Raw genomic sequence first — 26,705 nt, forward strand, 5'->3', positions numbered from 1 at the left:
AGGTCTGTGATATTTTCGGCTACTGCTTACATTTTTGTAGCACATTTTTGTATCAACTTTTTTTTAATGCAATGTGCAACTCGTTAGGTAAGAACATATAAGGTATGCAGATGCGATGTCAAGAAGATATGAATAATCTCCCTTACAAGTCAGTGCGGAAAACTCTTCGATCTTTAAATAGCTACACTAAGAATTCCCTGACAACATCGATTGGTCAGAGATTTTAAAGTCTCTGGATTGGTTGAAGTGTGTATCCTCCTTGAAGCCAAAGAAGCACGGACGGAATGTCCGTGACTGAAGGATTTTGACTCTTGTTGCTGTGATCGGCCAGGTAAGGTCGCGAAGATGTTGGGCAGAGCTCTCCTTGGAACCGTGCGACTGATCACGACTGTGAGTATGCTCATATCTGTAAATGAATGCACATTTGTTTAATTACTCCAGTGCATTATTTACGAGGATCCCTAGGGTTACGTCTTCTATCTTTTAGTAATTATTTGTGATTTAGGAGACTAAGACTATAACGAGAGAGAGAAAATATGAGACGAACTTTGTCTCAAAAATGTTATCTGCAAGCCCAACACTGGACAATTAATCTGAAAGGACCAGTCCATTCAAGATAAGAAAAAGTTTTGTGTATGTAATATGCGTATCTGAAGTGCTAATACAAAATGAGAATACAATTAATAATAAAGTCAATTTAGAGAGCGCTTTATCCCACCATCAAAGGTTATATAGCTCACAAAGTACTTGATAAAAACTTACAAGCACACAGACACTCACAACAGAACATGCAAATGTTATGAATGTAGAATGTCATATATGGCAGGATGAAAGACATGTAGTTCATATATTTGCTCTCAGCTTGCTCAATTCAGTTGAAGAACTGTAAGCGAGGGTGCAAATGCCCCTATCTATATCACAGTTCCAGTAAAGTTGGTTTTTATTGCACCCATCCCTGCCTGTTGGGCAAGCTTAAGGCACTTTACAGCAGGTGGTGTAAAGTCAAAATAAAATAAGACTATTTATTTAAGCTGACATAAACAGAGTGAAATAGGTTGTAGCAGATGGTGTACATCACACCAGAGGGTAGCGAGCACAGTGAAACCACATTAAATAAAATACAATTTGTTTTGACATTATATTTAAACATACATAAAGTTCTGATATAATATGGTTTATTAATAATAAAAAAAAAACCAGTAAGGACAATGCCAGATGACCAAACACAAAGATGGAGAGTTGGGTGACTTTGTGCAGGACAAGGCGGTTGTTGAAACATTTGCAAAGGGACATAATCCTTGTTGGGCCCAATGGAGACAGGTTTGTGCATGACAATGTCAGGGCTAAGAGGAGGCATTAGAGAGCTTGGGGGATGGGGACAGCACTGATAAAGGAGAAAAGCTAAAACTAGTGAGTTGTTTACACACACACACACGCTTTTTTTTGCTCACCCTCTCACACATTCAGAATGCACTTACTGAAAAGGGAACAAAATAATGCGAATTAAGATCATAAAGCTCATTCTTAATTTAAATATTTGTTTTTGTTTTAATTCTGATGGCATATCTTATGTTGTTCAGACTTACTGTGTATTTAATGTTTTTGTACATTTTGTAGTATTGTGCACTGGTTATCATTGATATGCTGTCTCATATACAGAGTCTCATGTTCATATACATTGTCGCACTTAGACTGGGCAGTCAAGCCAGCATGTGATTCTGCAATATTTCATCTCCTTCTCCTCATCACCAATATTATGGGTGTGGATAATAGTTATTTTAATAATAAATAAATGAATTTGTGCTGGCGTCAGGGTCAGAACTGGACTATTTTGCACTTGGCGAAAGATATATACAACTTTATTAATCTGCAAGACAGGGCCGTGCTTAGGGGCAGGCAGACGAGGCATCTGCCTAGGGCCCCGCACATTTCATTAAATAACAACCGTGGCGATCGTGGTGTCAAGGGCCCCGCACATACCCTATGCCTCGGGCCCCGCGGGGGATAAGAACGGGCCTGCTGCAAGAGCAACTACAAATAAGAGTTATAGGTGCTCATGTGCTATCAATATATCTGAGTATGTATATATGTTGATTATAGTGAATAAGTTCTTTATCTATATATATACACTACACCCTTTCTCCCCTCAAATCAAATAACACATTCAACAATAATTTGTTGTGATTATCAGATTTGAACATGAAAATAGATTAATTTTGGTATTTGCTTTGCAAAGAGAAAGGCTGCGGATGAATTGCCATCAACTATAAGGTGTTAAAAACTTGTGTGAATGACAGCACACATCAGTCATTCCTTTCATTAGAAAAACAAATTAGCCAATAATCAACAACAGCATAAGCTAGTTAGTAGTCATCAACAGCGCAAAGACACAGACAAGTGCCTGGATATGTGTATAGTTTCAGAAAGCAGCTGCACACCAATATTGACACAAAGTTCTTTTGCTTTTTCCAAACTCATTTGTTCATAAGAGAGAGAGAGCAAGCCTTCAATTCTACAAATTTCATTTTCTTCAGGCGCCCTAGCTGCAGACTGCTCAACTATCTTACCTCATTTTTCACCTACAATTGGTGACCTTAGGTCACCTCAAGCTAACACAAGATCATGGCCAGCAGAACTTATCAAGCAAAGAAAGAAGAGTTCTGTCCCTTCGCCTAATATGCAGAGGGGATCTGCTGTCCGTGATATTGTTTATGTTTTGTGGTCATGCTTCGATTTGGATAAATATGTTGGACCTTCATATGTGGATGTAGATACTATAAACAGTGTAGGATGGAGTCATTACATGATGGTTAGCATGGCAGACATGATTGCCAGGGAGTTAAGAAAAGTAATTTAGGGATAGCATTTAATGAACAGATATGTTTTCAGAGAGCATTTGAATGTAGCCTTGGACTCTTAGTGGCAAATGTGATGTGGAAGAGGGTTCCACTGATTAGCAGCACAGAGGGAGAACGTCCCTATGTGACTGTCTTTGTAGGAGGGAGGGATAGAGTGATGAGGAGCGAAGGTTTCGGGCAGAAGTGTGGACAGACAAGATTTCAGTAAAGTAGTGGAGGGGAGGAGCCTTCAAAGAATCCATAGCATAGAGTTGAGAGCCTTAAGTCTATTCTAGCTTTAACTGGTAGCCAATGAAGAGAGTGAAGAAGTGGTGTTACATGTTCAGATTTGCAAGTCTGGAAAACTAGATGAGAAGCTGAGTTCTGGACTTTCTGAAGCTTATCAAAGAGGTACTGTGGACAGCTATCAAGAAGTTATTCTAGCTTAGACAGAACAAAAGAGCAAATGAGAATTTTGGTGGTTGAGATGGACAGAGTATGACGAATGGAGCTGATCTTCCGGAGCTCATAGTATGCAGAACGACAGATGTGAGAAATATGTTTATCAAGAGACATGTCAGCATAGTAATAGTTTGCTGTCCCAGAGTTTGTGTAGTTGGCAGGTTTGTAATGACTTTGTTTTATGTAACTGCAAAGCAGTGTAGTTTATGGTATCAGTGGACTTGTAGTAATAGGGTTTGATTCATCGAGAAGCTAATTAGGTTGGATTGCAGTGGAAACTACAGGCATATCCTCTGTTGTCATGTTATGTGGATTTTGATGTGTTATCAGGCCATTTAATAGTGATGACGTGATTACAAGCGGCTTGTCTTCCCTAAGCACAATAGTCCAGTGGTAACACTCATAATGTCACTGTAGCTTATTGGTAATATGTTTATCGTCACTTGAGCTCAACAACCCATTGGTAACACCCATTTCGTCATTATAATGCAGTGGTAACATTTATATCTTCCTGTCACCAGACCAACAACATATGGCCACAGGAATTTTAGTTATTGTGCAGCAAAACAATGGAGCTCTCTCCCTTTCCGTATCCGCCACCTACCCACTATTGAATCCTTTGGATATGCACTGAAAACGCACCTCTTCTGTAAACATTACTCCTAGCACCCTTTCCCATAATGCGAGTCCTTTTTCACACCCTTCCTTTTCCAATATCATGATACTCTCACCTCTTGTTCTTGTTATTTTGTTCCACATTGTGGTTTTTTTTTTGTATTTGATTTTATTCTTCATTTAATATGGTTGTTGATTCTTTTATAGTTCACATGTTATTTGTTTGTTTTCCTGGCCCTTGTATACTGTCCATGTTTCGTTCTTGTTATTAGGCGCTAAGAGCATACTTCTTAGGAATGTGAGTATGTGCTTTACAAATTTTGCATTTACTATTATTATATTATCATCACTCTAGTGCAGTGGTAACATTTGTCGTCTCTGCAGTGAAAAGTGTCAGGATTCTTTGATGAGACAAACATGACAACTGTCCACAAGGCTGGTCATCAGTTGTTTTGTCCCACTTGTCAGCTATCCGTAGTATTCCCTCACAGTGTGGAATCATCACATGGTGGAAGCATATTCTCATTCACTAACCCAACCATCATTGCAAATAATCTCACTGCGGCAGTACATCAAGGATGTTTAGATAGCATAAAACATCAAGGATGTTTAGATAGTATAAATGAGCGGTTACCAGCATTGCATGTAGTTTTTGGTGTCCATTATGTTTAGACGCAGGATGCGCCCAACGGAGTGTGTGCCGAAGCTGATTGATGTTTGAGAACATCGGAACCTATTCCTTTAAGTTATGCCGAGGCTGCAAAAACTGGTTGACACGCCTACCGCTGTTTGCACCAAAGTTAGGGCCAGGCAATATGGCATCCCCGTGGAATGCTCTATGTACCCAGCACCGAGCTGACACCCTAGGTTTCACTGGCGCCGTGCACCGACAAGCGTGTGTGATCCGCAAACAAAGGTTTGGGACACGCCAGGCCCTTTCTGCTTTGGTTCACAAAAAATAACATATCCACTGCCACTAAGTCGTCCCGGATCGCATCAGTTTATTTGTAAATGATGGGAATAGAATTATTTTTAATAATTTGTTATAACTCTTATGTCATTTTAATTTAGTTTTTTTGTCTTTTAATAAATGTTTCTAGAGGTTTGAAAAACCACTGTTGAGGTACACGGTATACATTCTCCGTTGTTCTCAAACATTAGAGTCTGAAATCCGTAAGATTTATTATGTATTATTCTGCACATAAATAATTTTTTTAAATCCTTTTTAATAAGTATTCAGATAACAGTTTTCGCATTGTGATTCTCTTCGAGGGGTAAATCCCGTACTCACGAATGCAATGCCGAGATGGTTGACGCCAGTCTTGAACGCAGCCGGAGGTCACGTGACACGTGCACAAACACAAACACAATTTGAGGTCGTGAAATCGTGCACATTCTTGGTCGGCTGCACGGATCACATAAACTGCACACGGCGGTCCCAGAGTTGGGAGTCGGTGCCTCGCACACACACAACCTCCAGCTAGTCTCAGCCTGAGGTCGCCTGCCGCCATACTAGTGTAGATAGCCACCGTCACCCCGTCAACATCATGGAGGTCAGTGAAGCTCTCTCTGGCGTTTCATTCCAGATGTCGTCGTCGTATCGAGTTCACGTACAGCTTAGTTTGTGATTTGCTGTTTATTATACTTAGGTTGGTATAATTAGTTTAGGGATTGTTCATTCGACGATCCTATGTCAATCGCCTTGTTAACCACGAGTCCTATGACAGTTTAGGAACTTTAGGCTGTGTGGCTGGACATGCTCAAAAGAAAATAAGTGTATGTGAAATGCGATTAAAAATTGCCCACAGAAAAATAATCATAATTAAAGATACTTTACTCGCTTGGCACATGGACCAATCTGCCGGGCCTAATTTTAACCGATGCAAACGTGCAATACAACCTAATATTTCAATTACTCGGCTCATTAAAGGCAGTTTATTAACGGCATAAACTCCACCCGCACCCTGCTCTGTTCGCTAGGATCGTACCTGATACCTCTTTCAATGTGTGCATCTTAATTAAACTTTTAACCATTCGTGCTGCCCGAATGATGCATTCATTCCAAGATGTTTGTAACAGAGAGTCAGATGAATAAGCTAAGGACTGTGTTTCGGATTTACACATGGGGACGGCGGAAGAGAGAGAGAGAGAAGAAATGAAGTTAAGATAGATAAAGAATTTCTGTGTACACCCCTCTGTCCCTGCCCTCTCCCCCTCCACACACACAAGGCCCCAACAGATTTGTGTGTGTTTCCGATATTTCATCACACGTGCAAATGAACGTTTGTAGACAGGTAAACAAATTCTTATTGCATTGAAGGGCAGGGCATAGTCGAGACTGTGTAGTAAGAGATAATGGCATCTGCCACTGTGGTACACCTACAAACTGTGTGCGAGGTCGGTTATCTTGCCTTCAAGCCTTCCTAGTCATGACTAGGCCATCAAGGTCCATATTATGCACTACAGCAGTGTCATTCGTCACACTGTGTGCTGCTGACAGTCATGATACACTGTGTAAACTCATTATAAGCCCTAGCTGACAGTCGGCAAAAAAGAGTAAATAATTCCGCAGAAATAATAACATTTTATATAAAACCTACAATAATAATTTGAGAACGCTATATTAAAAAAACTTTTATATTTTATGCCATTTAAAGTAATGTTGTATAGTTAAAAAAAAAAAGGACAGCACACAGTAATTATAGTGAGAACATGTCAAGCTTTGGTGGTCATTCACACGTGGCTGAGCTCATCGCCTCTCCCTGCATGTTGCTATTGACCAACGTGTGAATTGTTTCCACTGTGTGGAATATATATATTATAATATATATACTATATATATATAATAGATATACTCTCATATAATTCTGGGCTTGATAAGCATCATCACTTGTTGAAGCGTGTCTATACGGGTGGCGAACATCTGACAGTATTAAATATTGTCGTGTGGAGACTACACTTTGATGCATTATTAAATTTAACCTAAAATCATCCTGGGTGTACTTAGTGTCTTTGTCACACGTACCAGGGTGTCTGCAGCGGGTGAGGGGCTGACAAACTACTCTTTTTGTGCAGAGCAGCGTGAGGCCCACCATCAAAATCAAACGCCTGGACCACTTTGTCATCACTGTGAAGGACATCAATGCCACGGTGGACTTCTACACACGCGTGCTGGGCATGGAGGTGACGACCTTTAAGGTCAGGAGTTTATCACGGTTGAAGTACTTGATCAAAATCAGGAACTGCACTTTGAACCATTTCCGACGTTAAACGTCACAAACAAACTGTTACATTCAAAAGGAATCTGCAGAAACTATTTCTACAGGGAGCCAGAACTTGTGGTTAATACCATTTTTTTTTTTTTCAGGGCGGGCGGCGGGCCCTCAACTTTGGGAAGCAGAAAATCAACTTGCACGAGCAGGGCAAGGAATTCGAGCCAAAAGCTTGCTGGCCCACGCCAGGCTCCGCTGACGTCTGCTTCATCACCTCCACCCGCCTGGAGGATGTCCTGGACCATCTAAAGGTCAGAGAGGAGTCTGTGTGTGTGTGAGAGAGAAAGACGAGAAAGTCAGTTGAGTATATTTTTAGTTTCAGTTCTTGGAAATTCAGAATAAGCGGATGCTGTAAACTGTTGTATATTATATTAATCTTTTCATTGTCGGATATCAGCGTGGGCGTTTTCTTCATCCTTGTCAGCACCATCAAAGTTATTTGGGGGAGTTTGAGTCACAGACCGTTAACTATGTTGCAGGCTTGCAACGTACCTGTGGAGGAAGGGCCTGTAGAGCGAACTGGGGCCATTGGCCTCATCAGGTCCGTCTATGTTAGAGATCCGGACAATAATCTCATCGAGGTATCCAACTATGCCAGCAACATCGACACATAATTCAGGAAGAGAATGACCATTAATGACTGAATGTTTACGATTTTTTTTAAATGTATCAAGATTACCCAATAGCTAATACGAGTCTCAGACTTGTACACAGTAAATTCAGGTGAGGTCGACTCAGATGTAGCGGAAAATGATTGTTTTATGGGATGCACACAGGACTGACACATAAAACTTCCCTGTAAAATATTAGATGGACACATAGAAGCTACTTTAGGATTATTTTGTGATGTGCATCTATACTGTGGGATTTTCTGAAAGTCCATGTATGTAAGAGTGTCGTATAGCCTCATTGCGGCAGGCACAGTGCAAGTGAAAAATGTAGTTAGTAGAATACTAGAGAATCCTTTAGAATTAATCAATAATAATTCAGTTAATCATTATGTTAGTCAATAACTCAACATTCCACTCGTTACTGTCAGTAAGATGTTCATTAATCTTGTCGATTTCAGCTTTTAGAATTTATTTTGATTCCAGTGGGGATTTTTTTTTTGTTTACATATTTTAACGAGACCATTGTAAAGATATTTATCAACATACCGGATATGAATTGTCTTTCAGTAAAACAGCAAGTTTATAGCTTTTAAAGCCATGTTACGTTCAGACTGTTTATTCGAGAGTTATGGACAAAAAATCCTTTCTTTCCTTGTACACATTTTATACTTCTGTTAGGTATTGTTCACATTAAAGTTTCGCAAAATGTGTGCCTGAAGGTTTGTGTCTTACTAAACATAACTGCGTAGTTTTCTTTCAATGTTCACGATCAGTTATTAAAATATCAAAGAAAACGAACACATACTAATTTATTTGTATAAAGAAATTTGGAAAAATGTAAATACCAAACATTTGCACGAATTTATTGACCAGTTATAAAATTATGAAGTAAATTATCTTCACAGTGGATAAAATACAGAAATGTTCAGTTTTAGTTGGTATGGTGACAGGGCAGTGTTTAGGTCAGAAATGATGCGAGTTACAAAGATTAGTAAATGACTGAAGAATTCTGTGTGAAAATGGGTACAATATAGATAATACATTAAACATAGGAAATTAAACGTAAATAATGATATCGCCTCTTAAAGCAGATGGAATAAATATTATTGTACATCGATGCTCTTGCCATGCCAGTCAGAAGCATGTGGTACTCCTGTGTCTCATAGCCGGTACCTCAGGCTGTAAGGTTCTGGTCACGCGGCGTGTCTCGCGAAACCGAAAGACGAACACGCTGCGTCCTTACCACCCACCGGTGCTGACACCTTGCTCCAGACAACCACAGCACTCAAAAATGATGTAAAGAGGGCATGGACAGGTCTTCTGATAAGATCAAGGAAAAACGTCCGAAATTTCAAAGTTTTTCCCTAATTTGTGACCAGACGACCTCACTAGCCACGAAAGATAGGACTAACCACGAAATGTTCAGTTGTAGAAATGTTGGGGCGATTCCTTCACTTCCGGTCGGCAGACAAACTAATGATGAAGTCTTTGCTTCTTGAGAAAACAGATGGACCGCGGACATTGCGTTCCCGAACAGCTGCCTTGGCCTTCTCGAAAAGTTGGTCTACGTACTCCACGGGAGTGCAACCCTCTCTGAGGTAACTGATGTGGCCTGTAACATTGGACATAAAGGTAGAGATCTGACTTTAAGTAATTAAAATAAACATCTTCAATGTTTTATCATTTAAATTAGTAAGCTTTAATGTCTTCCCGCTAACATGTGATGCTTTACTATCAGTGGAAGGATTGTCACACTTATAGAGTAGTCTACTTGTGAGCAGCAGCACCTACCTTTGTCGATGTTCATACAGTTTACGACAGTCGAAGGTGCCAGTTCTTTGGATTTACCATCACACACCATGGCGTCAATCTTGTGTCCTGAAACAAGATTTTTTTAAATGTTAGTTGTCAGTACATCAGCACACTTTATTTAGACATGAGACTGAGTCACATTTACCCCAAAGAAAGCCAACTGTTGTTATACAAGTGCAGCCATTCAAAAGAAGACATGAAGCATGCTTACCCAAAGTGTCGACCACCATGCTGTGATGAATGCTGTCCTCGCCTCCGCTGATGTTGGCGGAAGTGACGGCCACAGGGCCGGCCAGACTAACGATGTAGGCTAGCGGAGCGCAGTCAGGTACCCGGATGCAGATGTTATCTTTGGTGCCAAGCAGTTTGGCGGCCTCTCCCAGCCCTAGGCGCTGTAGCCAGTCGCCTTTAGGCACCACACAGCTGATACCTGTGTCAAAGGCAAACAGCTCAGAGTAACCGTGAACAAATGAAGTTTGAAGTAGTCACGTGCACAGAACCATTAGAGAGGTACGTGAACATATTCGGCAATGTGCACTTTGGTCTTTATTGTATTTTGATGGTCATAGGACTTACACCAAAACTGAATGCTAACTGCAGTTAAGCTTCACACGGACGAGGACGTGTAAGTTACCCATTTAATTAGAAGCTCACCTCCCGGGTAGCATCACCTCATGAAATCCCACAGAAGTTAAAATGTTGGGAGAAGAACGGTGGAGGGTTACTATGGAAGAGAATATGAAAAAGAACTTCATTTCAAAATGATTTACAAGGCCGATCTATTCACCTCCCGGATAGCAACGCTTCATAAAATCCCACAAAAGTGGACTGAATGGTGGGTTGACGGCGGCCAGCTGGTCGAGACTGGCCAGACACAGACAGATGGGCTTCTCCGGGGGCCGGCCCTTGACGTGGTAGAGACGGGTGATGCTGGCCGGGTGCTTGCACGAGGCGGCCAGAGCGTAGACAGTGTCCGTGGGTACCCCGACTACTTTGCCCTCACGCAGCATGTGTGCCACCCGCTGCAAGGTGGAGGCTTGGTGTGAGGGCAGGAGCGGGCAGGGAGCTGCGCTCACTCGCTTCTTGGCCTCTTGAAACAGTTGCGTGACGTAGGCAATGGGTGTGCAGCCCTCGCGAAAAAAGGTGATGACGCCTGTTCACATGAAACACGTTCATAATATTTATGTGCTGCTATCGACGATTTTCCGCTTTGTTATTCAAATTTCTCTTTCTGTTTAATAACTGTAAAACATTTATGTCATTGGGTGATAAGTGTAATACATTAAAGTGGATTGGTCAGATGCAACAACAAACAAGCAACATTCTACATTCCTTTGATTATGCAAAGTACATAACATGTCATAGAGAGGTACTTCACATGTGACTTCATTTTTCTGGAAGTAAATGCATTTGTCGGGTTTCTCTGAGCACGATTTTGTCGCGGCCCCAAACAGATTTCTGTGTGTGAAGTTGATTCCTCAAGGTAAGAGAGTCACCGCCCTTGAAGAAACATTCTTTTCTCTTTCGGAGAGCACTGGGGCTGATCTTCTGTGATAACGAATTATTGAGCATCTGGTATTATAAAGTACTCGCCTTCATCTATCTTGGTGCAGTCTACGACAGTGGATGGCTGCAGCTGCTTGGAATCACCGTCACACACCATGGCGTCGATCTTGTGCCCTGTGAGATCGTGGGAACATTAAATAAGCTAAAGCATTTTGTTTGTTTGTTTTTTGTTTGTTGGTTGGTTTTTTGTTGTTTTGTTGTTTTTTTGTTTTTTGTTGTTGCTTGTATTTAATGTCGTAGTCGACTGCTAATAATAATCTAGATAAATCATTGGCATAACTATCTTCACCACAGCTATTATCATCGCCACGAAAATTATTATCACTTTTAAGGAGACAGTTGCTACATAAGAGATAAGCACTACAAGAGATAATGGGTATACCCAGGGTGTCAACAACCATGCTGTGGTGAATGCTGTCCTCGCCGCCGCTGATGTTGGCGGAGGTGACGGCCACAGGGCCGGCCAGACTGACGATGTAGGCCAAGGGAGCGCAGTCGGGTACACGAATGCAAATGCTGTCTTTGTTACCCAGCAGGTCCGCGGCCTCCCCTAGTCCCAGGCGCTGCAGCCAGTCGCCTTTAGGTACCACGCAGCTGATGCCTGGCATTGACAATAGAGTAGTTAATGCTGCACTGTTATGTTCATAAGACGAATGTAAGTAACAATTATTTTGGGAGAAAAAACTGTTAGAAAATGATTTAGAAGGCCGATCTATTCACCTCCCGGATAGCAACTCCTCATGAATTCCCACAAAAGTGGACTGAATGGTGGGTTGACGGCGGCCAGCTGGTCGAGACTGGCCAGACACAGACAGATGGGTTTCTCCGGGGGCCGGCCCTTGACGTGGTAGAGACGGGTGATGCTGGCCGGGTGCTTGCACGAGGCCGCCAGAGCGTAAACGGTGTCCGTGGGTACCCCGACTACCTTGCCCTCTCGCAGCATGAGTGCCACCCGCTGCAAGGTGGAGGCCTTCCTGGAGTCCAGCTGAGGGCAAGGCGAAGTGCCGAGGGTGTCAAAGTCTTTTATCAATGCGCTGAGTGGCGGCAAGGTCTTCATGTCCACCGGCTTCAACTTTATCTCCAGCTGAGTAAGAAACCAAGTTAACCAGTTAAGCATATAAAGTGTTTCTAGTCAGTTATAAGGTGTTTTGAGATCAACATCAGAAAGACATTGAATGCACAAATAGTTGTTTCATACAAACCTGTTTCAAAATAATAATAATATTATTATTACTACTACTAAGAACAAAAATACACCTTTTAATATGAAATGTATAGAAGCTTCAGAACAGAAAAGTTCAAAAACATTTTGCAAATAATAGCGGTAACAAGAGCAGAGGACACTAGATGTAGACGAGAAAACTTTCCACTTACTTTGGAGACAAAGATTTGACCGAGGGTGGTGGGCATCGTGACACGAGCTATCGGCGAGTCGAAACTGAAAGCAAACAAACAGCAAAGGAGTCCAGTCTGTCAGTCAGTCTCACGAACGAAATACGTACACACACATCATCACACGCAGACTAGATTGCCACAAACATTAATCAGAAGCATTTTTATACATATTTCAGATAATTTTTTCCCAAATCAGAAACGCTCTACAAAATCAGAAAGACTTCGGAAGCAGAAAATAACTGAAAGCAAAGTCATTGCGCATCCTACCAGGAATCGTCGAGTCCAGGTGTGGTGCGAGTGACCGGCCGGCTGTGACTCGGCCCCAATTTATGGCCTGCTCACCTGTAGTGTGGGGGGGGGGGTTGATGACCTCACTTTGTGAACATTCTGATGGCATCAGCATCCACAGCATAATCCTCACATCTCTGGCTTGCATTGATATGACTCCATTATTTTGTTTGTCATCGTGCTCTGAAAACTGTGCACCTGCAACAGCTTGCCTCGTTTCATTAAATTTAAAATTCATTCTTCCAATGGATTGCAGCGATCTTTGACAATATCGCTATTGTTTTATCCTGCCATCAAGCTGAAAATTACATCCAAGCGACTTCTAAGATGAATTGTTTGAAGATGACTTATAATGACATCATAAAGGTACAACAGATGGCATAAGACGATCATACATTACTCGCACAATGATGAACAATATCACAGGTCCTACAGACTCCCATCACCCTCGGCACATCGTATACCTGTAGGACTGGAGCATCTCTGGACTGCTGACCCTAGAGTGTCGTCAGCACCATTGTGTAGGACACAACTGAGGGCAGTTGGCCATGTTTAGTCCTCAGTTCGGGACCAGCGAGGGGTCCTGTCAAGCTGCCCACCTGTGCAGGAAAAGGAAACATGACTTGGTAGAAATTATTTGTTAGCGAGACAATCGGGTTTAAAAAAAAAAAAAAAAAATATTCACTTGATGGGATTTGAAACGTGAATGATCAAGTGAAAGATGGAAGAACTTTTATATAAAAAAAAAATTGCCACAGAAATATAATACACACGAACACAAAGTGATGACCGAAGGTTGACAGTCATGAATAATGTTCTTGTGAATAAACGAGACTGTGGCGATGAGTGCATGCGTGCATGTGTGTAGGAGTTTGTGGGTGGGGGAGGAATGTATATGTATGGGGGTTTAGGTGGGGGGGGGGGAATGTATGTGTATGGGGTTTGTGTGGGTGTGGGTGTATGGGGGTTTGTGTGGGGTAGGGGGTGTCAGTGTGTGTGTGTGTCCGCGCGCGCTTGAGAGTGTGTGTTTGTTTGTGGGCGTGTGTGTTTGGGGGTATTCATAATGGCGTGTTTGTGTGTATGCATATTTTTGTGCGTTTGTGTTTGTGTGTGTGTCGCAAATTAAGACGTTAAGCCCACGTTTCTCAAGCTTTTACTTGTGAAGCTCCCCAGACGAAAACAGTTGCGTCCCTTGTCCCGCTAGGGGGTCTGAGGGACTTGGAAAGTGAAAAGATGTTTCTTAATTTAAGAATTCAATTTTTTTAACATTGGAAATAATGTCGTTTTCACTTGATCAATGCTCAAATATGGACCACCTGTCACTCATTTAATTAAGGAAAACTTTCACAGATTCTTAGCCCGGTTCTAGAATTTTCTTTTCGTGTTCAAATATCTGTATCTGAAGTTGGGCATGATGAGGTATTCAAACGCGTATCCGGACACCTGTCGAAATACCCAAAAGTAGCAATATACGTGCAAAATTAGCAATATAAGTTAATGCTTCATCTAAGTATAATTTAATTTTACAGTGCAAGCTAATTTCACTAATACCGATATGATATATGAGAGACTTTTTTTATAAAAAATGACCACCTTCTCACAACCCTCGTCAACACGTCGCGCGCGCCGCAGGTTGAGAACCTCGGGGTGAAGTGATCTTGGTTGCGTTGATGTTGCGTATTAACAATGAATGTTGCACGATGTGTATTAGTCTTATGACACTAATATGAGATGTGTACACTTCATGAGTGTCTTGTACACATGTAGTAGTTTTGTGACACTAATGTGCACTTCAGGTGTGTTATGTACGGGTGTAGTAGTAGGTTTGAGGCACTAATATCACACGTGTACACTTCGTGTCATGTAAGTGTGTAACAGTAGTTTGTGATTCTGATGCCAGTGAATGTGTGTCTGTCTGTGTGTGAGAGAGAGAGCTTCTTGTCGTGCGTCAGCTGACAGAAGGTTGCACGGACAAACAAGAAGGGAGAGAGGGATACAACACGAGTTGGTGAGGGGGATGTTGACGGGAGGTAGTGAGGCAGGGGTGGATGGGATGACAGTGTGTGCTTGCAGAAAGGGGTAGGTGGTATAAAGACTTGGGGTGGGTGGAGTAAGTAAGTGAGGGGGTCTACACCACAGGCTGGCAGACAATGACAAGAGCTGGATGGCAGTGCTATCACCAACCCAGCCACCGACCCTACTTTCCTCCCAATTTACACCCAATCGGCGCACGTCCGCCTGATGCACGCACGCACACACATACACCACACAGAGGGTGCGAGTGCCAGCCCATGGTCGTGAGGCCACGAGAGGTCTTTCATGTGCTGATCGATGACAGAAGTTCGATCGGGTGAACCAGTCAGCAGCCCTGCTCCCCATTCCACCCCATCCCCACTCCCGTGTGCAGTCGGCGTCGTAGCGCGACACAGGACATGTAGGTGAGACATGTACAGTCTATGAGTATGTAGTAACAGGTTTGTGACAATCATATCATGGGAGCATGGGGGGTGTCTGCTGGAGTGTAGATGATCACCTTTGTGCATGTTTATGTTTGCTGCTGTCTTTATTAAAGGTTGTGTATGTCAGCTTGCTTTTGCGTGTGGCTGGGATAATGATAGACAGCACTAAATACTCGTTTATCGTAATGTCTGTGTATGAACGCACGTATTTATAGATGGATAGACGGACTTGCTTTCTCTGTGTTCTTTATGATATGGTGGATGTAGATATATCATTATTAGAAGAACGGGTATAAATAAAATATAAAGAAATCTGAGTACAATGGGAGAATTGACACACAGATATGCACTGTGTTTAAAAGTATAAATACATGCAGCTTCCCTTCTCAGGCACACGAACAATGGTTTCATTAGGAGCTTTGTTTTATTGCTTGAATTCTCCTAGGATCTTACAATGAAATCCCATTACTTGAAAAGAAGTCTCGACTGCCACAGAACTCTGCACTTTGTACTCTGCCCTCTGCCCTCTGCCCTCTGTTCTCTGCCCTCTGCCCTCTGCCTGGTGCTTCAACCGTTTTGTTGAGCCGTTGACCTGGGGCCACTGTACAGTTGTACAATCTCTTACATTGTGGACCCAAGTGTAAACGAATAAAAGAAATATTTTACTTTAAGGGGTAATGTGTCAGTTGCTGTTGTCTAAAATGAAAATTTGTATTTCAAAAAACAACAATAAACCTTTGTGAAATTGCCGTCTACATTGACATAAGTACACATGACATTTTACACATAAAGACTTAAACATTCATGAACACGTGTAGCAAATAGACACACAGATGACATACTACACACATGCGACAGAAATATCTCCACATACACACATTTGTTAAAAGATAATAACAGGTTGATGACAGATTTATCATCTTTATTTGAAACTGAATTTTTACTGCTTTCCATGATCCAACGAAGGGAGATGTTTAAAAGTATTTTTAGCTCTGTGCACGTGAAATTATACAAGAACATACTGTTAATCTTTATTCTATCCGCCATGTCTTCATGTGGAAATTCTGTTGTTATATACTTAACAGCATGCGATCTACAAGGCATTGAACCTTTTGTTAAGTATGGAAATGTGCAATGCAAAGTCGCTTTATCATTTATTTTTTACTATTTGTTATTATAATAACAAATTTAAAATGATAATTATCTTCGAGAATCTTCAGATTCACATCATCTCTTGCAATACTCATACCAAATCCCTTAAAATATTCTGTGAAAAACCTGTTTCTTCAATATTCATATACAATTCACAAAGAAATGTTTTCTTATTACCATGGAGCAGAAGGTGTCGCCAATATCATCAAACTCGCTCTGTGCATTATTATTCTGTATTACTCTATTTGTGAATAACCCACCCGACTAACTGTCGCCAAGCTTCTGAGCATCTGTGTGACTGTGAGTTCTTCACTTGTTTCAAATCTCTCCAGTGCTGTGCAACACTTGAACATTTTCTTAAACTCTTTTTATTTTGAACTCATAAACAATGCCCCTTCGAGAGTATTTCCTGTTGACCTCTTAATACAAATCAGAAAAAAAGTAAAACCCGGTAATGTCAATCTTGAGGATTTCTTCTAATTTTTTATTATGCAAAAAACTGATCGGAAAAGTAAAGAGTAATACAACTTGTGAAGTGTGATGTCGTGACATAGTGAAGTGTGATGTCGGGATGTAGCGAAGTGTAATGCAGTGATGCAGCGAACTTGGATGTTTCAAATAAGGACTGATACTCTGGGGAAGGACAAGATGGCCTCCTACTATCAACACTCAGAGAAGGCAGCCTCCTGGGTTGTGTTGCTGCGAGATATAAACGCTCAAGTAAATGAAAATAAATGAAATACAAGTTAGATTTCTGTATCCATGCTATAAGGGCAATAGCTAGTTATGGCGAGGGTCTTTGATGCGAGGCAGGGTGAGAGAACTATGTCTGCCATCGTCGATTTTGTTGTTTTTAGTGGGATAAACTGCACTAAATTGATTTAGTGTGGAAAACTACACTAAATTGATTTAGTGTGGAAAACTACACTAAACTGTTTTTGTTCCAACGGTAACAAAGGACAAACATGCAAATCAACAAAAGTGCCAAACATTAAAAACAGCTGTATTACTGTTGGACTACTGATTTTCTGATATAACAACAGAAGGCACTTCAAAAGATTATTTCATCATATGTTTTGATATACTTTATGAGAATATTGCTAGCTTGGTTATCTGGTGTAATAAAGAATTGTTATCATCATGCCAGTATGTGTTCTCTAAATGACATTGTATCATATTAATAACAAAAACATTCCACTTTGGTATAAATGTATGCAAAGTCAGTCGCTCACCAAGAGCTTAGACAGAAAATAATATTTACAAATGAAGACAACTCCTACTAGGATATAATGAATTAAAAACCTTGTTCTCCCATCATTTGCTGAGGTTGTGGGCACACAGTTTCGGCCTGACTATGAGACATTATACAGGTATGTGATACACACTTACACACGCTAACTAATGTTCCTTTTACCACCCTGGATTTCCACGTGCAACCATACTATCTCCCCTACAAGTTCTCTCCCCTACATTTTAACTCGCAGTCTCTGCTGGCCGGAAATGAGTAGCCGGACAATCAGCGCATGCGTGTAGGTGTCGACCAGCTGGTGGTGCACTGGAAGGCTGGCTATGCCGACTTAGTCTTGCTGGCACCAAGCGAGTCTGAAATCTCAATACGTGTACTCTTGTTGTCAGAGTCCGCCTTGGCCTCCTCGAACAGCTGGTCCACGTACTCCTTGGGAGTGCAGCCCTCTCGGAAATAGGAGATGACTCCTGTGCAGTAAACACAGTGGTGAGACAAGAGAAGGGTCTTAGAAATATCTGTACTTTATTTCATCTATTTACTCACTTGTCATTTTGTCTTTAAGACTAAAACTAGGTTTTGAAAATAGCTTGAATATTTGAAAACAGAACATTGAACGGACGACTACTCTTGTTGTATCTATATTCATCTTACTCTCTCTTTCTTATTACTTACCTTCTAAATATCTTTGTCTACTTTGCTGTCTGGTTACCTATATTATTTTCTAATTACCTAAATTAGCTTTTTGCCCACCTTCATCAATCTTGCAACAGTCCACAACTGTGGATGGCTGGGTTTCGTTAGACTCGCCGTCACAGACAATGACATCGAGTTTCTCTCCTGGAAATGAAATAAAAACATAATTACCTTTTGAAAAGTGCATCTTATATATTACTTTACTGCCACATTTTTTAAAAATCCAGACAAGAAGATACTGCCTAAGACCTTTTAGTCACAGTGTACAAGTAATGTCTACTGGTGCTGTACAGGTAGATAATACTGACACTGTTCGTGTTGACCGTTTGTGTACATATATCCTATACTGGCATGTTGTACAGTGTACAGGCACAGTGCACAGTCTGTATTGGCACTGCGTAAAGGCAGTGCACTGACAGTCTACGGGTACTGTATAGACAGTCCACCTACCCTGTGATGACCATGCTACGGTGACTGTACCTACCCAGTTCAGTGATCACCATGCTGTGGTGGGTGCTGTCCTCGCCGCCGCTGATGTTGGCGGAGGTTAAGGCGATGGGGCCGTGGAGACTGACGATGTAACAGAGGACGGAGGAGTCGGGCACCCGGATGCAGATGTTGTCCTTGGTGCCCACGAACTCTGCGGCGTCGCCGAGACCCAGACGCTTGAGCCACGCGCCCTTCGGCACGACACAGCTGATGCCTGTCGTCAAACACTCGTCAAACCTTTCGACTTACATAATACACTAGAGGCATTTCTACAACTGGTAATGAGGTAAAATGACATTATAACAATAAAACCCATATATTATATTATGTCCCTATTTTTATATACCTGTTGATTTTTATTTCAAAATATGTTTTTTCGATGACTTTTTTTTTACCCGCTTGGCCCCACCCAATCACAACTGGCGTATAATCCTCTGCAATCGATGGATTATATTGAACCTTCAACACTTCGACACAGCACGTTTCGTGTAGTACATCAACATTTAATATCTCATCGCCATTCATCATCTCCGCCAACACCTCAAATGTCTTACCTCCGGGGTAACATCTTCTCAAGAAGTTCCACATAAGTGGAGTAAAGGGTGGATTGACTGCAGCCAGTTGGTCCAGGCTGGACAGACAGAGGCAGATAGGCTTCTCTGGAGGTCGGCCCTTGACGTGGTACAGACGGCTGATGCTGTCCGGGTGTTTGCAGGAGGCTGCGATGGCGTACACGGTGTCTGTAGGCACACCCGCGATCTTGCCCTCGTTCAGCAGGCGCACAACCCGCCGCAGGTTTGACGAGCGGCGAGACGAGAGCAAAGGGCAGGGGTCACCGCCATCGTCCAGTAACTTCTCCTGCGTGAGACAGAGACAAAGATTTCTGTAGATTGTGACACGAAGGCATTAAAACTAGATCAATGCAAGAGTCAAGGTAGTTTAAGAAAAGTGATTCACTTTCCATCAAAATCCGTGATTATAAGAAAGCCATGATTCTCAACAGGTTGCTTTGTATGTTTGTATATTTTTAAATGTCAGTCGCAGCTGAAAACATTCTGTTGGGGTGTCCTTACCTTCAGAACTGGCTCTCCGACTGGAATGCAGTTGGACATGAGCGTGGTGTTCATGATCTCGGCAAAGGCAGCGTACAGCGAGATGAGGGCTGTGTGGCGAGAAAACCGTGAATGTTTCAGTCCCCAAGTTATCAGAGTGGTGTGAAACCAACCCCTTTATATTAAAAGTCTCCTTTGGAGCAACCACTGCCTGTGACAATCTACCTCCCCATCAACATTTCTTTCTCGCACTCTATCATCACTGGATAAACAAATTTAATTTAGCTTTAATTTTTAATTTTAATGAGATAAAAAGTTTCATTCCTTTAACCACCACGACTGTGGGTTTTTTTCATGACTGTGAATAAGCGAAACCTTTCCACCCCGCTGCCAAAGGTGTGCACCTGGCGGTTACTTACCTGTCAATAATGAAGTGATGAGTACCATCCAGTTTGGACTGCTGTTGAACATGGTGACGACCTGCGCAATGACACAAAGCTCCATGAAGAGGGCGAACGGAATCCAGACTCTGGTAAAGGTCGGGGTCATCACCAAGACAACGGTGAAGAGGCACAGCATCGTGACAGCCGCGCCCTGAAGGTTCACCGCCAGAGTCGCTGCAGATCATATACTTGAGTAGGTAGTTATTGAACTTCAATACTTTCACTTTGTTTGCGTGTATGTCTGCGTATGCATGTATTTCTCTGTGCATGGATGTGTTGGTGTTTTTGTTTTTGTTTTTTTGTTTTTTGTCTGTCAGGCAGCTTTCTCATTTTACTGAATACACTGCCCGCCTCCAGGACACAGAGAAGTTAGTGGTTGCACAAAGCAGTCTCATCATTGTACTATTGACAGAAATGTAATCATTTACTCACGGTTCAACAGAAAAGTGGCCCAAATGGCCCAGAAGGCCGCCAGTACTGTCATGACGTAGGCCTTTGCTAGGGAGCCAGCGGCGTAGGCCAGACGAGCGGCGTACAGGTGTAGAAACACACCTGCCGTGAGAATCCAGGGCACAGGTAGTACGAAATTGGTGGCTTCCATGGGAGACAGAGACAGCAAAGCCACGGAGCTGGCAATAAAACATATTGAGTCCACCACCTTCATATCGATGGTGTCCTCCTCGGTGTAGTCGTTCTTCTTGTTTGGGGCGCTGATGAACATAAGTGACATTTTGTGGACACTGATAGACATGTGATCATAATTTGTGGACACTGATAGACACGTGATCATATTTTGTGGACACTGATAGACACGTGATCATATTTTGTTGACACTGATAAACACAAGTGATTAGTCATCTTCTGAAGACTAATAAACACAAGTGAGTACTGTGTTCCTGGAGCCGATACTGATAAGTTATTATTTATGTTTTTGTCGACAAACAAAACATTGGCCAGACTAATATTTTTAATTCTGAAGACTGCTCAAATGAATAAAGAAAACTATCAACAAGGATTCTTTCCTTTAGGAAAATTCTTTGAGTAGCTAAATCTTATTTTGGTTATATTATGACTTGGAATTGCAAGCTGTGCAAACATTTTTGTAATGTCTGCTTTGATTCAATCATTTAAAATTTCTTTAAAATGCCAGTGATTAAAAGAAGAAATTTCTGTATAAAATATGAGTTGAAATGAGATAATTAGGTTGCAAACTGACTGGAATCCCCCGAAGAAGCTGTCCAGTATGGCGATGAGCTTGACCTCGTTGACCAGTTCACTGCCCAACCACATGACAGGTTTCTCGGCGATGGAGTTCTCCAGGTGGGCCATGCCCACGTACGTGCTCACAATGGCCAGCACGGCGGTTGGTACCCCGAAAGTGAAATTGTGGGCGAAAACCGGAATGTGGTCCACTGACATGATGGCCACCACCACGAAATACAGGTTGTAGAAGAAGACCACCTATGACATCAAGTCGACAATTAACAGTCAGAGTAGCCTCTCTTTGTCTTCCATTTTAAGCGTGAAAACGTTCGAAAGTCGTTAACAAGTTTTCATTTTAAAATATTCAGTCTTACGAGTAAACGTGTATTTTTTTATTTGTTGCCTTTCTATTCAAGAGTAGTGGCTTAATAATAATAATAATGTTCTCTGAAATAAATAGTCTTGTCCATTATGTCCTGTATGTCCTATATAACATTCTTCCACAACAGATTTCTAGGATAAGTTTTAGCAACAACAACAACAACAACAACAACAACAACAACAACAAAAGGAGGTTTCCAGATTCAACTTCGACATCTCAGGTCGAGATTTTCAGATTTAGCTAAAGCAAGAGAAAACGTTTGAGAGGTTCTCACCCTGGCAAAGATGATGGAGGCCAGGGTGACGACGATGAGAAGGACGACAATGGACCACTGGCCATAGAAATTGATTCTCTGGACCAGCGCGGCATCGGCGAAGCCGTCCATGTTCATGAGGAGCTGAGTGATGCCGCGCGACATCCAGAAGGCGAAGTACACCACGAACTGCACGGCGTGGAAGAAGTCGTGGCGCAGGAAGGCGTAGTACGAGGCCAGCATGTGGCAGAAGAGGCTGAAGATGAACATAGCCATGGCGGGTCGGAAGTCCTGGAAGTAGCCCAAGTGGTGGAAGATGAGGACGGTCGCGGGCACGACGTTGCCAAGGTAACCCATGCCCATGGGCTCGCCGTACGTCGTGTTCTTCTTGCGCTCGATGCGGCGCGCGCTGGTGCTGGCCGTGGTGCGGATCAACAGCGGGTCGTAGATGGCGTTGCCGAAGCCTGGCAAGATGTACCGTTGACTGACACCCTGTACACAGTGTACAACACGCTCAGTCACTTGAGGCTAGCAACATGCTGCTTACCTTGCATGTAGCATGTTTTTGAACACGAGGTAAACAATGTGGTCCTTAACTCGAGGATAAGATACTGTTTAACATGAGGTTAGCAAGACCTTCATTGCACTGAGGTTAATGTCTTAATTAGCCTCAAGTTAATAAAGTGTTCGTGATTCCGTTATTGTGATTTACTGGTGAGCCATTTATGTCATGACAACTACATTTGACAGTGACAAACCTTGAGTGTCATGACAATGACTGCGTAGAAGCTGCTAAGGACGATAATAATCTCGAAAGCTGCAGCCACTCGGCGACCCCACAGGAAGAAGGTGCCGACAGTTTCGAAGATGAGAGCCAGCAAAATGGCGATGAGGACAGGTGGCATCAGGTAGTTAACTGTCAGCGCACACAGGCACAGCACCACAGACACACCCATGAAACCTGCCACAGAGGTCAACTTCCTGACAACGTGTGTGCAAAACCTCTCTCTCTCTTGTTATTCCTTCTCAAGTTCACAAATTCCTTATATATATAGCTTTTGACCTGACCTGATCTTCTTTTATCTGCATTTCGTTATCGTCTGCATAATGCATTGGCTGTCCTTAGTATATTGGTTTCATTGGTTTTGCATATTTTTGTTTATCTTAGGAACCGGATGTATGTGAGTTTGGCTTTTGGCATCAATAGAGGTCAAAACCAGAAGCGTGTGCAGAATACATACCCAGCAGGCCGGGCATGACGCCCCGGCTGAGAACCTGGGGGTCTAGGAGTGGGGTCAGGATATGGTTGACCCCAATAACAGTCCACAGAGCCGCAAAGACGACGAACGCGGTGCCAGTCAGGTGATCAGCGAAACGCCGGAAGCACAGCAAGCCCGCCACCAGCTGCAAGAAGCCTCCGAACACAATCAGGTGAACACCTGCACAGGACAGACAAGGTAATGCCTATACAAAGAACATTACAGACATACAGACTATGAAAAAGAAACAACATGGCAGTTTCTTCAGTATGTACGAGACTGCAGTAATGCGGGGTTAAAGGTCCGATATAACGAGCGCGCGCCGAGACGCACGTGCAAAAGCAGAGTCCAGGCTGAGGCCCGACAGTCACCTGCGAGAGACTGCGCCATGGGGGAGAAAGGAGGGTTCAGCATGTTCTCCACGGCCACCAACAGACCCGCCATGATGTTGGCGATGAGCCCCAAGGCTCCAGGCTCGGCGTAGACAGACGCCGCGAAGTCCACGGGTGGCGGCTCCAAGGGTGCTGGCATGGCGGCCATAGTGAGGCTGAGTGAGTGACTGACACTTCCTGTCAACATAGCAACAGCACCACACAGGTAACATAGCAACAGAACCACCCAGGTGAGATCGTCAACAACATTGTACTCAGCTAACTCAAAACAAAAAATGTTGGTTAGTTTTGCATCTCAGAACAGAAATGGCGAGATTCTTATTGCCAAAAGTGTTTGCGAAATTGTTGCTGTCAAACAAGAATGTTCATGAACTTCTCAGTTAGTCCAACACATGGTAAAATTGTTGATGACTACTCACGCGTCTACAGTATGTCTGTTTGTATGTTTGTCTGCCTTGTGTGTTTGTCAATGTGTCTGTGGGTAACTGGGTGGGAGTGACTGCTTGCTCCCTCCTCGCTAACTACTTTGTTTTCACTTCCTGGAGGGTGGAGTAGGTCAAGCAGCTTTCATTCCTCATTCCTTCACGGACAGAATGACGGGGGCATACAGGTCAGCAATAGACTCCTGTGAGAATGTGTTACACGTTGATGTTTGTGTACATACACGTGTACTTTGCTTTTAGGATGCACGGTAAGCTTTGTGCTTATATAAATATAGATTGATTTGGGTGTGCACTGTACAATGTATATATGTGGATAAATATACATATGAAGTGTTAACTTTGGTTTGCACTCTGTTTGGGTATATGAGAGAAATAAAAACACGGAATAAGACCGACAAGAGAATTGCTGCGAGAGTGAGAAAAGACTGAAATCTCACCGACCTTTCTGATAAGGTAAAAGTGTACAGACCTACAAACACGGAAACAGAAGAAAAAAAGTAAAAAAGGGGAAAAGAACTCCTGCAGGTGGCGCCTCTGGTTGTACAGATGCACTAAATCATAATCATCTCGATACGTGTGACTTACAAAGGAGGACGAGAGGTCAAGAAAACATTCATGTCCTGTCCGTCTCAGGTCAAGTTTTTTTTTCCTGGATGGTCACATCGTTAGATAGCGGATACTCACCTGTCTTCTGGCAGGTGAATCGTGGTTTGACAGTCCGAGTGTGCTTTCCTCCTGTCGGACAGTTTCTCCTCTTACCTACTCACAGTCCAATGTTTCAGGCGGGAAAGGGAGACAAGCAGAGGGAAAGGGAGTGGTTGGGCAGCTCTGGGTCAGGTGGGGTCAACGAGTGTGCAAACGTTATGGTATAGTCTGAGAAATATTTTAAACGAGGAAACTGCAAATATGTTGACCAATAATTTGTTTCAAATGGACATAACTTATTAAATTGATAAAATGTAATGTTCATTGTGATATATTCTGTTAAAGCTTTGCACCATGACAACACACATACATACCCACAAACTTTGTCGCATGAACTTTTGCATATTCATGACTTGCTCTCTCTCTCTCTCACATACACACACATACACCCACGCGCACACAGAGAGAAAGAGGTAAAGAGACAGAAAACGAGAGAAAGAGAGAGAAAAACATCTCCGTTGGAGTGTGTTCCGTGTTCAGGGTTCCGTGTGCCGGTGATGGCAGTCAGGCTCCCCCGGCGCCTAATCCTCTTGACACCTCCGTGAGATTTCGTGGAACGTGTCAACATCACTCAACTTTTTCTTAAAACCCGAGACAGAAGTCGGCATATTACTATGCACAACCTTTTCTCCTGCTTATGTAACAGCACATCACAACAGTAACGGACTCGTTAGCAGGGCCTCGGGCTCGGCAGCCAGCCACGACGCCTAACAGACATCCACTACAAATTTCTAATTTGCCGATCGAGATTAGCAGTAACTTTGATGCAGACTTTGAACTTTATCAAAATCTGTCAAAATCGAGAAGAGTACAGGAGAATAGGGAAGTGTATGCCTGAGGTGTTGAAACAAGAAGTCTGTGGACATGACTGAAATATTCTTCGCCGCCTGAGGACGGACACCACCACCAAGCATTGGCTACATTACTTATCAGTTTACTCACAAGCTGGGACAACTTATTATTGTTTTTTATAAATGAAATCAAGAGAAGTATCACCTGTACTTACCTGTACAATACGCCGAAGCCAACTGTCCAGGTGATGGTCTGACTCCAACAGCTGCCTTGGCAAGTCGTCTGCGTTGTCCAAACTTTCAAACTTTCTTGGAACAAAGAAAATATTTCTGAATCGTCAGTGGGTGTTACTGGATGACAGTGAGGTTTTTTTCAGAAGAAACACTTCTCGGTGTATGTGGTCATGGGTGCAAGAACTAGGGCCGGGATATTGTGATGGGAAAGGACCGGCTTATGATGAGATGATGGACGTGCGACTGAAGGGAGGGTCCACGTGCCGCGCCATCAGAGGTCTGTCCGGCAACATGCCAACTGCTTCGTCCTGTCCATACCGAACCACGCCATCATTTGAATATCAGTTTTTTAGCCTGTGTCAGCCGTACCACATCACTGTGTGGTGATGAAAGCAAGGCGTGACCGTTAAGGTGGGCGTGGGGGGCTTAAGGGAGGGACACGGTCTAAGCGCAACTCATCACTGACGTCACGTGTCCAAAATAGTTCGGAGGACAATGGGAAAGCCGGACTTTCCTGCAAGTCTAGTGCACTGTCCGTCACCTATGAACGCTACAAACCAAAGGACGAATAAGCTTTCCTTTAGAAAACAAACAAACAAAACAAACCGCTGCATTCCGATGAGTGTCGTGTGCATGAAGTCGTCTGCTTCC

The 26,705-nt window shown here is 42.8% G+C and overlaps 3 protein-coding genes across 6 annotated transcripts; 1 reads left to right on the forward strand and 2 right to left on the reverse strand.

Annotated features, from left to right (window-relative positions):
* Positions 1–148: 148 nt before the first annotated feature.
* On the forward strand, positions 149–8,507 carry LOC112573351 (glyoxalase domain-containing protein 5-like). 2 transcript variants are annotated; one of them, XM_025253635.1, is made up of 4 exons: positions 149–390; positions 6,990–7,112; positions 7,282–7,437; positions 7,666–8,507. In XM_025253635.1, the coding sequence occupies exons 1-4, from the start codon at positions 346–348 to the stop codon at positions 7,798–7,800; spliced, it is 459 nt and encodes a 152-aa protein (XP_025109420.1). In that variant the 5' UTR covers positions 149–345; the 3' UTR covers positions 7,801–8,507. The 2 variants fall into 2 exon arrangements, with proteins under 2 accessions (XP_025109420.1, XP_025109421.1); XM_025253636.1 differs by lacking the exon at positions 149–390 and adding an exon at positions 5,260–5,467.
* On the reverse strand, positions 8,312–13,711 carry LOC112573350. Its single transcript, XM_025253634.1, has 9 exons — positions 12,838–13,711; positions 12,550–12,613; positions 11,896–12,259; positions 11,558–11,776; positions 11,203–11,289; positions 10,397–10,762; positions 9,821–10,039; positions 9,589–9,675; positions 8,312–9,409 (listed from the first exon to the last, which is right to left on the reverse strand). The coding sequence occupies exons 2-9, from the start codon at positions 12,583–12,585 to the stop codon at positions 9,249–9,251; spliced, it is 1,539 nt and encodes a 512-aa protein (XP_025109419.1). The 5' UTR covers positions 12,586–12,613; positions 12,838–13,711; the 3' UTR covers positions 8,312–9,248.
* Positions 13,712–16,222: 2,511 nt separating this feature from the next.
* Positions 16,223–26,447, reverse strand: LOC112573854. Of its 3 annotated transcripts, none has more exons than XM_025254501.1 (13): positions 26,036–26,447; positions 23,861–24,058; positions 23,472–23,669; positions 22,989–23,191; positions 22,252–22,722; positions 21,609–21,853; positions 20,825–21,102; positions 20,369–20,566; positions 19,971–20,059; positions 19,452–19,755; positions 18,893–19,111; positions 18,466–18,552; positions 16,223–18,182 (listed from the first exon to the last, which is right to left on the reverse strand). In XM_025254501.1, the coding sequence occupies exons 2-13, from the start codon at positions 24,027–24,029 to the stop codon at positions 18,037–18,039; spliced, it is 2,607 nt and encodes an 868-aa protein (XP_025110286.1). In that variant the 5' UTR covers positions 24,030–24,058; positions 26,036–26,447; the 3' UTR covers positions 16,223–18,036. The 3 variants fall into 3 exon arrangements, with proteins under 3 accessions (XP_025110286.1, XP_025110287.1, XP_025110285.1); XM_025254502.1 differs by lacking the exon at positions 26,036–26,447 and adding an exon at positions 24,407–24,457; XM_025254500.1 differs by lacking the exon at positions 26,036–26,447 and having other exon boundaries at positions 23,861–24,081.
* Between the last annotated feature and the right edge of the window lie 258 nt (positions 26,448–26,705).

Source organism: Pomacea canaliculata, linkage group LG10 (genome assembly GCF_003073045.1).
Source record: "Pomacea canaliculata isolate SZHN2017 linkage group LG10, ASM307304v1, whole genome shotgun sequence".
Lineage (NCBI taxonomy): Eukaryota > Metazoa > Mollusca > Gastropoda > Architaenioglossa > Ampullariidae > Pomacea > Pomacea canaliculata.